The sequence below is a fragment of the Morone saxatilis genome, unplaced genomic scaffold, assembly GCF_004916995.1.
Source record: "Morone saxatilis isolate NCDOM2014 unplaced genomic scaffold, NCSU_SB_2.0 Contig2, whole genome shotgun sequence".
NCBI classification, from domain to species: domain Eukaryota; kingdom Metazoa; phylum Chordata; class Actinopteri; family Moronidae; genus Morone; species Morone saxatilis.
The window spans coordinates 22161920-22174217 of record NW_023339762.1 but is presented as its reverse complement, the minus strand read 5'-3'; the positions used below and the strand labels follow the sequence as shown (position 1 = coordinate 22174217).

Sequence of the window (12298 nt, the reverse complement as noted above, 5' to 3'; positions counted from 1 at the left end):
CACACACACACACACACCATGAAACATAGATGATGGATAACTTGGCAACAAAAGATATTTGTGTGGAATTGTGGAAACAGCCCCAGTGCATACGGTAAGTGCTTGTATAAGAAAGTGATACATGGTTTTCCCCGACCTCAGCAGTGCCGCTGACCAATGACAAGGTCAGCGCTGAGCGGAACAGTATGCATGTTTGTGTGTGAACTGGCCTGTGACACAACATCAGCACAAACAGTCTAAAAATGGCCCCACATTCCTGAAGCGCAGTCTGGGCCCTCTCAGTGTGTCCTCTCCGGGATGTCCCACAGTCGACTGCACTATGAGCTCACTTCAACTAACAGCGTTTTCAGCTCAAACTGTGAATAGGAAGCTGTATGCAGCCTAAGAGCCGACACATGAGAATAAAATACACTGCGCATTTGATGTTACTGGTGCTATTTTAAAAGTGGTCACAAGAGTCAGATCTTGTGCCTTTACATCGATTCACCAACTGCAGAAAATACTGTACATATCTCCCCTTCACTTACTAATTGTTGCTTGATTTGTAGGCACATTTTTGCAACGCTTAACATGTCAATCTGGCTAAAAACTGGGCACTCACCTGACACTACATACAGTACATTACATACTAATAGAGGACCTGCTGCAACAGGCAGTGACCTCTCCAAACAGTTGATCTGTCAGTGTAGGACTCTGCCACACAGGGTGTGACATATACCACTCGCCGCTGTAAAGATACCACCCTGGGGCCAGATGATGTCATTGACGGACACTGGCAGCTGTCACTTCCATGTGTGTAGGTGTGATGTGTGTGTCACAGAGTTCCTGTATTTCTATCCCTATGAGGACCAACTATAAAGTAGTTTTGGGTTGTGTGTTTAAGTAACAAGTATAGGTTTGTGTTTAGAATATAGCAAGGGGTCTAAAGGTTCAGGACTTCATGTCATTAGTGGAAAGTACAGTATTAAACCATGAGTATGTTGAGTGTGTTTCAGACAAGAATGTGAATATGGGGGAGGGTGGTGAAAGTCCCTGATGCCTCTGTGCATGTGCAGTGTGAGGTCATCACTGATCATTTCTGAGAGGTGGTCACCTAATCTGGTCACACCGTCACACCCCTGAATGTCAGAGGACCTTTAACACACACTGTAGGATACACATTCATTGTAGTATAAATATTCACATACAAGTATACAATTTCTCTTTCCCAGTCCGTCTCTTTCACACACTTTCTCACACACACAGAGAAAGAAAGAGCACATGCATGCTGTAGATCCGGTTATACAACGTCATCCTCCTCACTTTGTATATAATGAAAGCCACATTTCATATCATCTATGAACCCCCCCCCCAATCTTTCATTTACATCTATGATTTAAAAATAAACTTTTACATAAATGTTACTTCTACAGTACTGCATGGTTCAGTAGTCCAGTATGTCCTACACTATATACAGTGTGTGAGTGTGTCTATGTCAAACAGTAGGCTCTTTAAAGCAAACAATGATTCATGCCATGACCTCATCAAAGTAAACACATGACATATCTGGCTGTAGAAAAACCACCACCAGCTACAGTGTCTTTGTTTGAACTTGGCAAAAAGAAAAATGTGAATGAAATATAAAACAAAAATTCCCTGCGTTTGCCCTCTGGGTAATCTGGGAAACAATCCACACAGTGTGTCATCAACAAAGTTCTTAGTTCTGCTGCTACCGTCAGGGCAGATGACACATGAAACACTCATGTGTTTTCCTTCATTTTGAAATATTGCACTGCAGTTACTGGAAACTTCTGTGCCCTGAACAATATCATTATGAAAACTGTAAGGTGTTTTCCAAAGACATTACCAGTGTCTCTGCCCTGTGTCTGACACTTAAATAACAGGCAGAATCATGTTGTCTTTGTTCGTTTTTCTCAGGAATACTCGTCCTTGATTCTCCAAAAGGATCCATGATTTTCGCATCATGTATTATTAGAGCCAGCACCCTCCCAAAGAGGATAAACAAAACAACATATGGTGCATCATCAAGTGGAACTGGTGGAGATCGTCTTCATTGCATAAATGCATTAGTCGGTCACGTGCATAGCTCCCCCTGTGCAAGCAGCAGGGCACTCAGCCAATCCTACCAATTAAGATCACAGACAAGATCACAGACCCATCGCCTGGCTCTTTTTACTGCTACATGGCCATTATAGCAAACAGCAATAATTGGGCTGCTGTTCATTATCATGACTAATATGTTGCTATATAACACTTGAAGACATATTAGAGTGTAATCACAGGTGTATGGGACTTTACTGTAAACAACAGCACAAATAATTAACTATATAAGTGATATTCATCTGTCACAAAGGTATGATAGTACTGGCAAATTAGCAATTATCTTTTTTAATCTGCTGTTTCTTTTTTATTTAATCTTTTAGTTCATACAGCAGAACAGTAAAATGTTTAAAATACCCATAACAATTTCACTCAGCCTCTGTAGATGTTCTCAGTTTGCTTGTTCAATCCAGCCAGCAGTACATCAATCAAAAGTATTAACTTTAGAACATGAAATGACTAAATGATTGTAAAATTATTTGCCTTTTAATAAATTTTTTATTGACTGGCTTAATGATTCATTAAAGTTCACCAATAACACTATCATTAGTTAATTTTGTTAGTTAGTGGCCGAAAAGATCACTCCACAGCTACAAAATAGGAAAGCAACACATTTTCTATGCAGCACTGATTCAATACACAGATCCAATACACTTTCCCCAAAACATATAAATTTAAATATGATATATAAACGTATACCACACTACGTGGAACTCACTTTAATCAGTGAATTTTACAAGGACACTGACGGGGGAAAAAAGGAGTTTTTAATGTGGATTGGTCACATCTGGCTGATACCTGATCCACTTAAATAGGTCAGTATGCTGACCTAGTGGATTTTCAAGTTTACACCAAAAATGTCAAATCACAAGCAAATGTATGGCTCTGTTTAAATCCTCTGCCACAAAAACTAAAAACTAAGACTTCTAAGACTTGAAACATGCCTGTGGTTATAAATATTTAAGTTCCATTGACAGCTTGTAAGAGTAACGTCTGTCTCTATGAGTAGGCTCCTCTCTACTACTGTGGGTCCCATTCATCCGAGGTCTGGTCTTCATGCCTGCATGCAGGAGGAAGGGTGCTTCCCCAGGCTGGCTGCTGGTAGTGAAAACCTCTGGTCCATCTGTCAGGCCTGCCTGGCCGGCTGTCCCCGCCACAGCAGCAGGGATTAACCAGGCTTAAGCCAAGAAACCAGCCGCCTGCCCTCCAGCCTGTCAGAAAAGGCACGAGGAAGCCCCATTCCCAACTAAGCCGGTGCCATCCCTTTCCCAGCAGAGGTCCACCACCACCTAACCTACTGTATCCAGCTCCCTCTGACCTACATTAATAGAGAGCATAAACAAAGAGGTTATGAAGGGATGGGATGTGAAAGGGAGAAGAAAGAGGACACCATTTTGATTGCTCCTGTGCTGGTCATGGATGTTCATTCAGCTCAGTTAACTGAAGCGTTGGTAGCTTCTATGAAAGAGGGTGAGTACAGCAGCGCCTTGGGGGATGCAGGCTATTAGTGCTCAATGGGATGTGAGGCGGGAGGCAGCCAGGGAGGAGGCGGAGGCAGCACCCATCCATGAATACCCTCAGTGCTGCTCTCCCGCTTCCTGCATTCACTTCCCCAACAAAGAGCTACAATGGTGTCCTTTGCTGTCTTGGCTGGCTGAAGCGGCTCCTGGCGATGCTCAGAGCCATGTGGGGGGTAGAGAGGATGGCGTTTGTGTGTGTGTGCGTGTGTGTGTTAGGGGTTAGCTGGGAGCCGGCTTTAACACCACACAGCCAGTCTGCACGTGCCCAGCCCGCGGCCTGCCAGTGGCCGCACAAAAGGGATGATGTCATGCTTAGCCAATAACAAAAGAGTCTGGGTCCGTCGGGCCCTCCTCTCTCACACGGCTAGTTCCAGCTTTATCCAGCCTAGCATTAATCGCAAGCCTTATCCTCTTTACTGGGGGTGGGGAATGGATAATAACAAACCAGCCATGGGGCAACACCAGATAGGGAGAGGAGGCGGAGAGGTAAAATAAATGATGAAGGAAGCTGCAAGCTATGGTTGTGGGAGACGGACAGACAGATCTGTCATGAAATTGAAAGTGAGAGAATTCAGGAGGAAGCATGGCACTATGGGGTGCCACAGTGTGAGACCTGCCAACCACAGGGCCCCACACAGAGATGGACCCAATAGACCCAGCACATAGACACACTCAAGCTTGCTGCACTGACTAAAGTAATGAAACTCAAAGTCTGACTGGATCCAAAACCTCTCACACAGCAGCCCTGCAGCTCCAGGTTTTCTTTTGTTCCTGTTTTTTTTTTTCTTCTGTTTTCTATAGACTGGAAGAGTAGGTCATGCATCATCACAACCCAAAATAAAACCATTATTTGTGCAAAATTGGATCTCTGGTTGGGATGAGTCATGAGATGCAGGATCTCGCGTGTGGCCTTCAGGCTGAGCAGCTTCTTTTGTATCCAGGTACATGTAAAACTGGCAGAATGCACTAATACAAGAGGTGTTGTATACGATCCATGTCCAGTTAATAGTGGTACATTTTGAGTGAGAAGAAAGGCATGTGGCTTTCACTGCCAGAACCCCTTGCAATAAAGCTGAATTAAAACTAATTGGTATAACAGAGAGTCAGTGCGAAACAGTCGGCGCATGGTGCCTCTCTGCCAATGTACCAATTATACTGACGCTATTAGCTGAACTAAAGGTCATTTCACTTGGGAAAGTAACAATAATCCACAGTTCTCCTCTATTTTACCAACTGACCATAAGGAAAGTGTCAGTCACCTACAAGCGTTAACTGTAATCCAACAGGAGCGGCAAAGCAATAATCTATAATTATTTGTCGTTTGGTGGGAAGGGCATATTTTTGGTGATTAAAGTTCTCTATCTGTGTACAAAATGGAAATACTGAGTCAGTTTGTTTGCCAGAACTCCAGGACAGTATCTATGGGGCATGAAATGGGAGCAGGTAATAAATCACATTCATAAGTAGGTTCAACTGACGCGTTGCAGGTCAGACTCTAAGACTTGCTCCTGCCAACCAGGAAGTATAGCAACAAAAACCAAAGCACCAGCATTTTATGGACTGCCATTAAAACCCAATGTGTCACACCTTGGAAAGAAATTTCAATCACCTGTTATGTGTCATCGGCATCTCTGAATCTGCATTTTATTGCATTGGGTGTAACATGGTTAAACATTAAACAAACAACTTAAAAATAACAAACCAAGAAGAGGAAATTCATCAATGTGTTTGTCTTGTTGCATAAAACTGTTGGGTGATGTGTGCACACGCCAACTACATGAGAGCACAAAACAGATCCCACACATAAAACACACAAACTTCCCCCCCAGTCTCTGCTTAGGTTTCCCCTCCCAGAGTTCCTTCAGTTTCACACAGCGACTAAAAATACTGGAGACAGCGTGCCACGGGTGGACAGGCTATGGAAAAAAGGCTGTCATATTCGTAGGAGAAGTCATGGAAAACGCGAGGATCCGATTTCAGGGCCACTGATAAGCAACAAACCTACAGTATGCCCGCCTGCCTGCCAAATATAGCACCCCCCCCAATGTGGTGCAGGCTTGGACTAGCACAGAGGAGGCCAATCTAAAACCACAGTAGCACATGGGTCAGGATGTTGGAAATGTTCTAAGAAACCCATGGAGATGTAAGGGACTCAGTGTCTTGCTCAAGGACATTTCAGCAGGGTAAACAATTGTTGACATGGGAACCTCCGGTTCAAGGTCTTTGCCCTGACTATCTCAACGTGTTGCATCTACTGTATCTCTGTATAACAAGGAACACAAACAGTCTGTGTTTGTTTCCCTCTATTACATATGTGACTCACACAACATTGCTTTTTTAATCATAGTAAAGAGTATAGCCTAAACTTTAACCCTTGAACATAGAGCTGTAGACAAACATATTTCCTGCGGCTCAGGATATACAGCATATTTTGTCACAAGAGTCCCTGCTGTATTCATGTTTTGCATTCCTGTGCTGATTCTCCCAAAATGAGCAAGATTATGCCGACTTGTCCCGATGCACTGCACTGTAAATGCACCATTTCAACTCCCAACCCTCATTTGCAAGAATAGTCACTAGGTTTTTCTTTGTATGCCACACAGAAATCCTGTAAATCCCAAAAGTCTACTTAGTGTCCATGCATCTTTTTAAGTCAAATAATCAGATTTTGTTGGGTCTATGGATAAGGGAATTTACTAAACACACAAAGAACTACATAAAAAACTTGAATTGAGTCAGGAAATCCACAAAATCCTGCTGAACTGAACAGAATTTGGGGAAATACACCAATACAGTACAGAACTTGCATTCTGATGGGGAGTTACATGAGAATATTGATATCACTCTCATGTCTGTACGATCAATATAAGGCTACAACCAGCAACCAGTTGGCTTAGATTAGCAGAAAGCCTGTAAACGTGGGGAAACAGTTAGCCTGGCTCTGTTCACAGGCAACAAAATCTGCCTACTAGCTCCTTTAAAGATCACTAATTAACACATCATATTTTGATTGCTTAATTTATATAAAAAGCTAAGCGTAATTACCACAATTTGCCATTTTACAGGTATTATGTGCTGAATTATTAACTTGGTGGGGATTCAATGTCTTGCCCTTATCAGCAAGGTGGAAGCTTGCCACACAGACACTTTGAATCCAGTCTGGCACATCCTACCATCCAAAAAGCATCAACTGTCAGGTCTGCTGAGCTTTAACTCACCTTCACCTTGCCATTGGGTTGCAGCAGCTCAGTGACAGACACCTTGTCCTGCTGCAGTCGCCTCTTCACCAGCTTGGAGCAGCAGACGTTGACCGCACCTTGCACATGTGACGCATTGTACTCAGAAAACGTCCGGCTGTCAATCACCAGCAAACGGCCCGTTCCTCTCTGGATGAGGCTGGCCAGGCGCTTGATGTCCATGGCGCTTCGCTTAGTCGGCCCTTTCTCCCCTGCCATGATGTAGGAGGGGCGGAGTGGTCACAGATTGTGAGGTAGTCAGAGATGGGGTGTGGAGGAAGAGGGGTTGATGAGAGAGGGAAAGGTGGAGGAAGAAATGGGGAGAAGGAGGTGGAGGGGATGTCAGCGGAGGAGGGCTACCAACGGAGCAGGCGCTGAGAGATCCATGCTGCCTGAAAAAGAAGAGGCAAAGAGAGAAGTTTTGTAAGTTACAAAAGACATTCAGTGGTTTATTTCATTGCTATTATTGGCCAGCAGTGACATTCAGAACTGCCACTGTCAGCTTTGAGATGCTGTTGATCAGACATCAAGGGCATGATCACCTCTCGTCCAGAGCTTCAAACCACTCATGCGGGTGCAACAAATAAAAGCACTCACTGCTACAAAGCGACAATGACAATGATGCATTCATTTCTAAACCACAGTGAAGTGCACATTGTATTTTTGTGCATTTGTATTATCTTTTATTGGCAGACTTTGAGCACCTTGAATATTAAAAATAGCCTCAATGCTGAACATGAATATAAAAGTTATTTAAAGGCTTAAAAGCCAACCGGATCATCCGCTGGGATTTATCAGTCCTGAGATCTGACGGAATATCACACATCCAAACACCAAGCCAAAGACTTAACTTAGACATGCACAATAATAAAATGTGGGTGTGTGCGTGTCTGTATTAAGTGTGTGTGAAGGTTGGTTGTTGTTGATCGAGGGGTCTCTTGTGTGGTAGCTCATGAAACAGGAAACTGAGGGCGTGAGATAAATTAAGCCAGGGGAATTCAGAGAGCAGGTCTGGACACAGGCAAACAGCCTGTGTGACATCCTGTGTATGTGTACGTGTGAATGAGTGTGTGAATGTGAGTGTGTGTGTTCCAGAGAGCCGTCCATAAACTTGATGAACTGCCTCCTCCGATCTATCACTAATAATCACTCTGTTCTCCTCCCTGCTCACGTTCACCACAGCGCTTGTACATTTAAGGTGAGACACACACACACGCAACTATTTATCAGGGAAGATCAATGACAGCATGTGTGTGAGAGAGAAAGTGTGCGAGGCTACATATGACTTATGCAAAAACCACAGTGCCATTTGTTTGAGAGAACATGTGAATAAAAACCCTGTGTAGGCTCAGGACCACTTCCTTGGTCAAGCAGGTGTCATACGACAAGTGAGAAGGTCAAAATGTGAATGCAGTCATGTTGTTTTATTCATCTACAGGCACGCGGGTGTCATGAAAAATAAATGGGCCTCCTCTCATTTACCCCTAAGCCTAAATGGAGGTTTAAACCTTGGTTGGAAAGGGAGAGTACGACAGATAGTGGAGGGAGATAAAGCAGAAAAGCAGAAAAGCCTCACTTCACACTATCCCACTATGAAATTAATCATATCAGCAACACCCATGTCCACTTCATAAAGAAAGAGGGGAAATGATAGGGGGAAAAGAAGCAAAAAACAATAATAATCGCTTCATGTAGGCGCCAAGAACCAGAAGAGAACTGTCTACGTGAAGCAGAAAAAGAAAAACCTTTTGCACAACCGAGCAGAGCTGAGAAGGTGGGCGAGAAAAACAGAGACTGAGAGAGAGGAGATGTGGAGAAACTGGGTCTCCTGACCAGTAGTGTCGTGTGGGAAGACGTCCAGGCGGCTCTGCTCTGCAACTTTTCACCTCTGTTCTGACACCACTGCCGCGGAGGGAGGGAGAGAGGAGGGTTGAGGTAACAAAGAATGTTTTTCAGTGAGGATCTCTCCAGCCTAGCAACTCAGCCAGCTCAAGGTAAGGGAGGGGACAATTGTGAAGATGAAGCAAAGAGAAAAGAGATGAAGAAAAAGACATTGCTTAAAGGAGAGGAGAACTCGCTAATATCTCATAAACTAACCTGCAGACGACTGCACCAAACCCGTAAAGAGGTGAATGTATAATAGATAATCACATGTCTCCTATAGGCTGCTGGCCAAGCCTGAACATAGATGTACACATGCTGATGCTGCCTGGCAACCTGCCTGATGCAAGCACAGCAGCACAGGAACATGGAAGAAAATCTAGATAGACAGTAACAACTGCCTGCACTGTAAACACAGCCAAACAGCTGCTGTATCAGAAAGTAGCTACTGTAACACTAAAGGCATGTGCAGACACAAACAAGCCAGAACACACAAGTCTTGGTTATATAAAATATATATACGTTAGTCGAGTCAGTCAGTGATGTATGAATGTGGTACACACAGTACTGTGCACAAACATAATGCAGCATCTTAGCAACACAGACAAATACTTCTAATCCAGTTAATCTAATCTGTCTGTGTCGTGGTGATGACTGAATGTGGATTTCTGCATTCATTCTTTAAGCACAGCACAATGTTGTGACCTGCAGCGATGCCGGACACCAGCATACTGACATAGTGACATTTCCCTACTTTTCCTATGATGTGCACCCCAGCAGACATTCTGCAGAAATACTAAGCGTAGCTGCAATGCCAGCGCTCCCTTACCACAAACAACCCCTGCCACATTACGACCTGCCCCATCACCTGTTATACCATACCTTATATGGTGCGGAGCCCGTTAGCCGAGGAGCTAACAACACAGCTTCCAGGGGGTTGAATCTTTCTCCCTCTTTTTCTGTCTCCCTGCTGCTGAGCACAGCATCTGACACTGCATATGTCTAATGGCGACTGCTCTCCCACCCGCCCAGCCTCTCACTTTTTCTCTCTGAATCCCTCCTTCCTCCTCTATCACTCTCTTTCTTGCTCTTGTGCGACGCACGGGGACGGGGAGGGGAGGACTGTGCAGGTTTACATGTGTGGCGGTAGCAGAGAGGGAGAGACTGGTGCACTCTGCACCTTTCTGCGCCGCTAGACAATCATCCGACGGTAACCTCGCTCTCAGTGGGCCTTGTTTGTGTGGACAATAAGGGGAATGAAGAGAGGAGATGACATGAGGAAGTAAAGGAAACAGAGAGACAGATAGAGAAAGGGAATATCAGAATATGGAAAGAGGGAGAAAAAGGACACTGAATGATCCAGAGATGGAGTACAAACCTCAGTATGCTTACTCAGCATAACAACCACAACCCAACCCCTTATGCAAAACCTTGTTTCCTCCTCCATCTTGCATCCAGGCAAGAACAATAAGGAGCGAAAAACAAACAAGCTCCTCAAACTAAAATAGGCAGCAGCCAGGAGCTTGCTGAGAGGCTCTGGCTGAACGGAGGAAAACAAGCCGAGAGGAGAGAAAGTGAAGAGACAGAGGCAGTGCATACAGGCCCGGAGCAGATTCTGTTGTTGCCATAGAAACAGCCCGGTTGGGGTGAGCAGGGGGCACGGGGAGGGTGATTGTGATGGGATGCTACTGGTGCTGACGCTAGATCAGGATACAAGAGGGGCGAGAGCTAAAACTGACAGTGCTACATGCACTTTCTCAACTTGAGCTGCACATTACACAAGTTATGGTGTTTCCCCCTTAAATAACAAAAGGATGAGATTTTACAGTGAGGCAGTCTACAAGTTGCTGATTAATAATAACTCTGAGATTAGGTCCGGCACACGTCTGAGACAGCATATTTAGCATCTTTTCTTGAAAAACAACATCCTTCTGATCACTTCTCCAAAAAACATAGAGAATGTGCAGCTGCATGTGGATAAAAGATGTAGGCGGACAAGGTTGTGCACCTCCTCAAAGTTGAAGCAATGCAGCTACACCTCGACTACTGGCTGAGGGCAGAAGAACTGGATCAACTGGTCCATTTTGAAGGATTTTTTTTATCTAGTTGGGGAATTTGAATATCTGAATTTGCCTACAGTGCTTCCAAAGTACTGAAATTGTCAGTTGTGTGTCACTAATAGCATGACAACCATGAATGCTAGGGTACATAACAAACCTGTGTTTATACAGAGCATACACATGTATTAAAACTGACCACAGGAACAGTATGAAGCAAGCTTAATGTTGACATTCTCACGTCTAACCTGCCCTTCAAAATCAAACAAAAACAGGTGTGATACATTTTACTTATTGACTTTTTTAAGAGTAACTGATTAAATCATTAATCATACACTACCCAACAAGCTGAACTGATGATCAATATATCTGTTAGCTACAGATTTAGAGGCATATTTGCTGAAAACAGACGGCAATAAGTTGTTTTCAAACAAGAAAGGAGGAGGAAATCCCACAGATTTCCCCCTGACTTGTCAAGTAGAGCACGGTCTCACAAATCATCAACAGACTTTACTGTTACTCTCTTTACAGCTGATAACAAAAGACTGATAATAAAAAGCATCTTTGTAATAGTTCAATAAAAAAAAGTTGAGGAAGTAACTTTAGGTCCATAAAACAGATAATCCACGCAGACATATCCATAGGCCCCTCATACAAAAAAACTGTGAGCTAAGCATGATGGGACAGCTCAATAATGCCATATCAGACATCAGGGAGAGAGGCAAACACAAAGAGAGCAACTGGAGGGCAACCAGCGCTGATGTAATACCATCCAGGTTATTCATTAACTCCTGCATAACGTCACCTGTGGCCAGATCCTCGAAGTAGACGTACTGATATAAAGCTGGCTCGTAGTTTCATACAACTGGAGAGTCATGAGCTTGTTTGTTTAGACCACAAACAATTACATCATCAGAGCATCTCATGGCCTTTACTCTGTGCCACAAGCTTCTTTCATGCACTAAAGGTTTGCATGTGTGTATGTTTACACACTGTCTCCCTCTGAGCGTATGCGTCATTAACACTTTAAAGCTTGACCACAACAAGGGGAGTGTGCAGGTTTCCAGACCAGCACCATCAACACAGGACACAAGAACTAGAGATTGTGTTTGTATATGCTGATAGGGTCTTCAAAACATGGGTGGGTTAGTTATTAGTCACTAGAGAGCTAATCTGATAAGAGTATTTTTACCTTATTTCCTCTTTTGTCACATTAGTTTGCATTATTTCTTAGCCAAATTAAACTAGATTTCTTTGAAATGAAGGCAAATAACTTTGAGTGTATAGAGCTGCAACAAAAATCATTAAATTATCATTATTATCATGTTTATTTCTATTTATTTTTTACTAATTAATTAATCGCTTGCTCTATAAAATGACAAAAAATAGTTTTAAAAAATCTGTTTAAATTCCCTTACACCCAAGCTGCCCTGTAATGAAATGTAATGAAACCTAAATATATGTAGTTTACTATCACATAAGACAAAGAAAAGCAGAAAATCCT

The 12298-nt window shown here is 43.4% G+C and overlaps 1 protein-coding gene across 1 annotated transcript in view; it reads right to left on the bottom strand.

The window, feature by feature from the left end:
- dusp8a (dual specificity phosphatase 8a) overlaps nucleotides 1-7248 on the bottom strand; it is a gene marked incomplete at its 5' end in the record, with an annotated part of 38065 nt that extends 30817 nt beyond the window's left edge. The window contains 1 exon segment of the mRNA XM_035664538.1: nucleotides 6839-7248. Coding sequence (XP_035520431.1) covers nucleotides 6839-7075 — 237 coding nt within the window.
- Between the last annotated feature and the right edge of the window lie 5050 nt (nucleotides 7249-12298).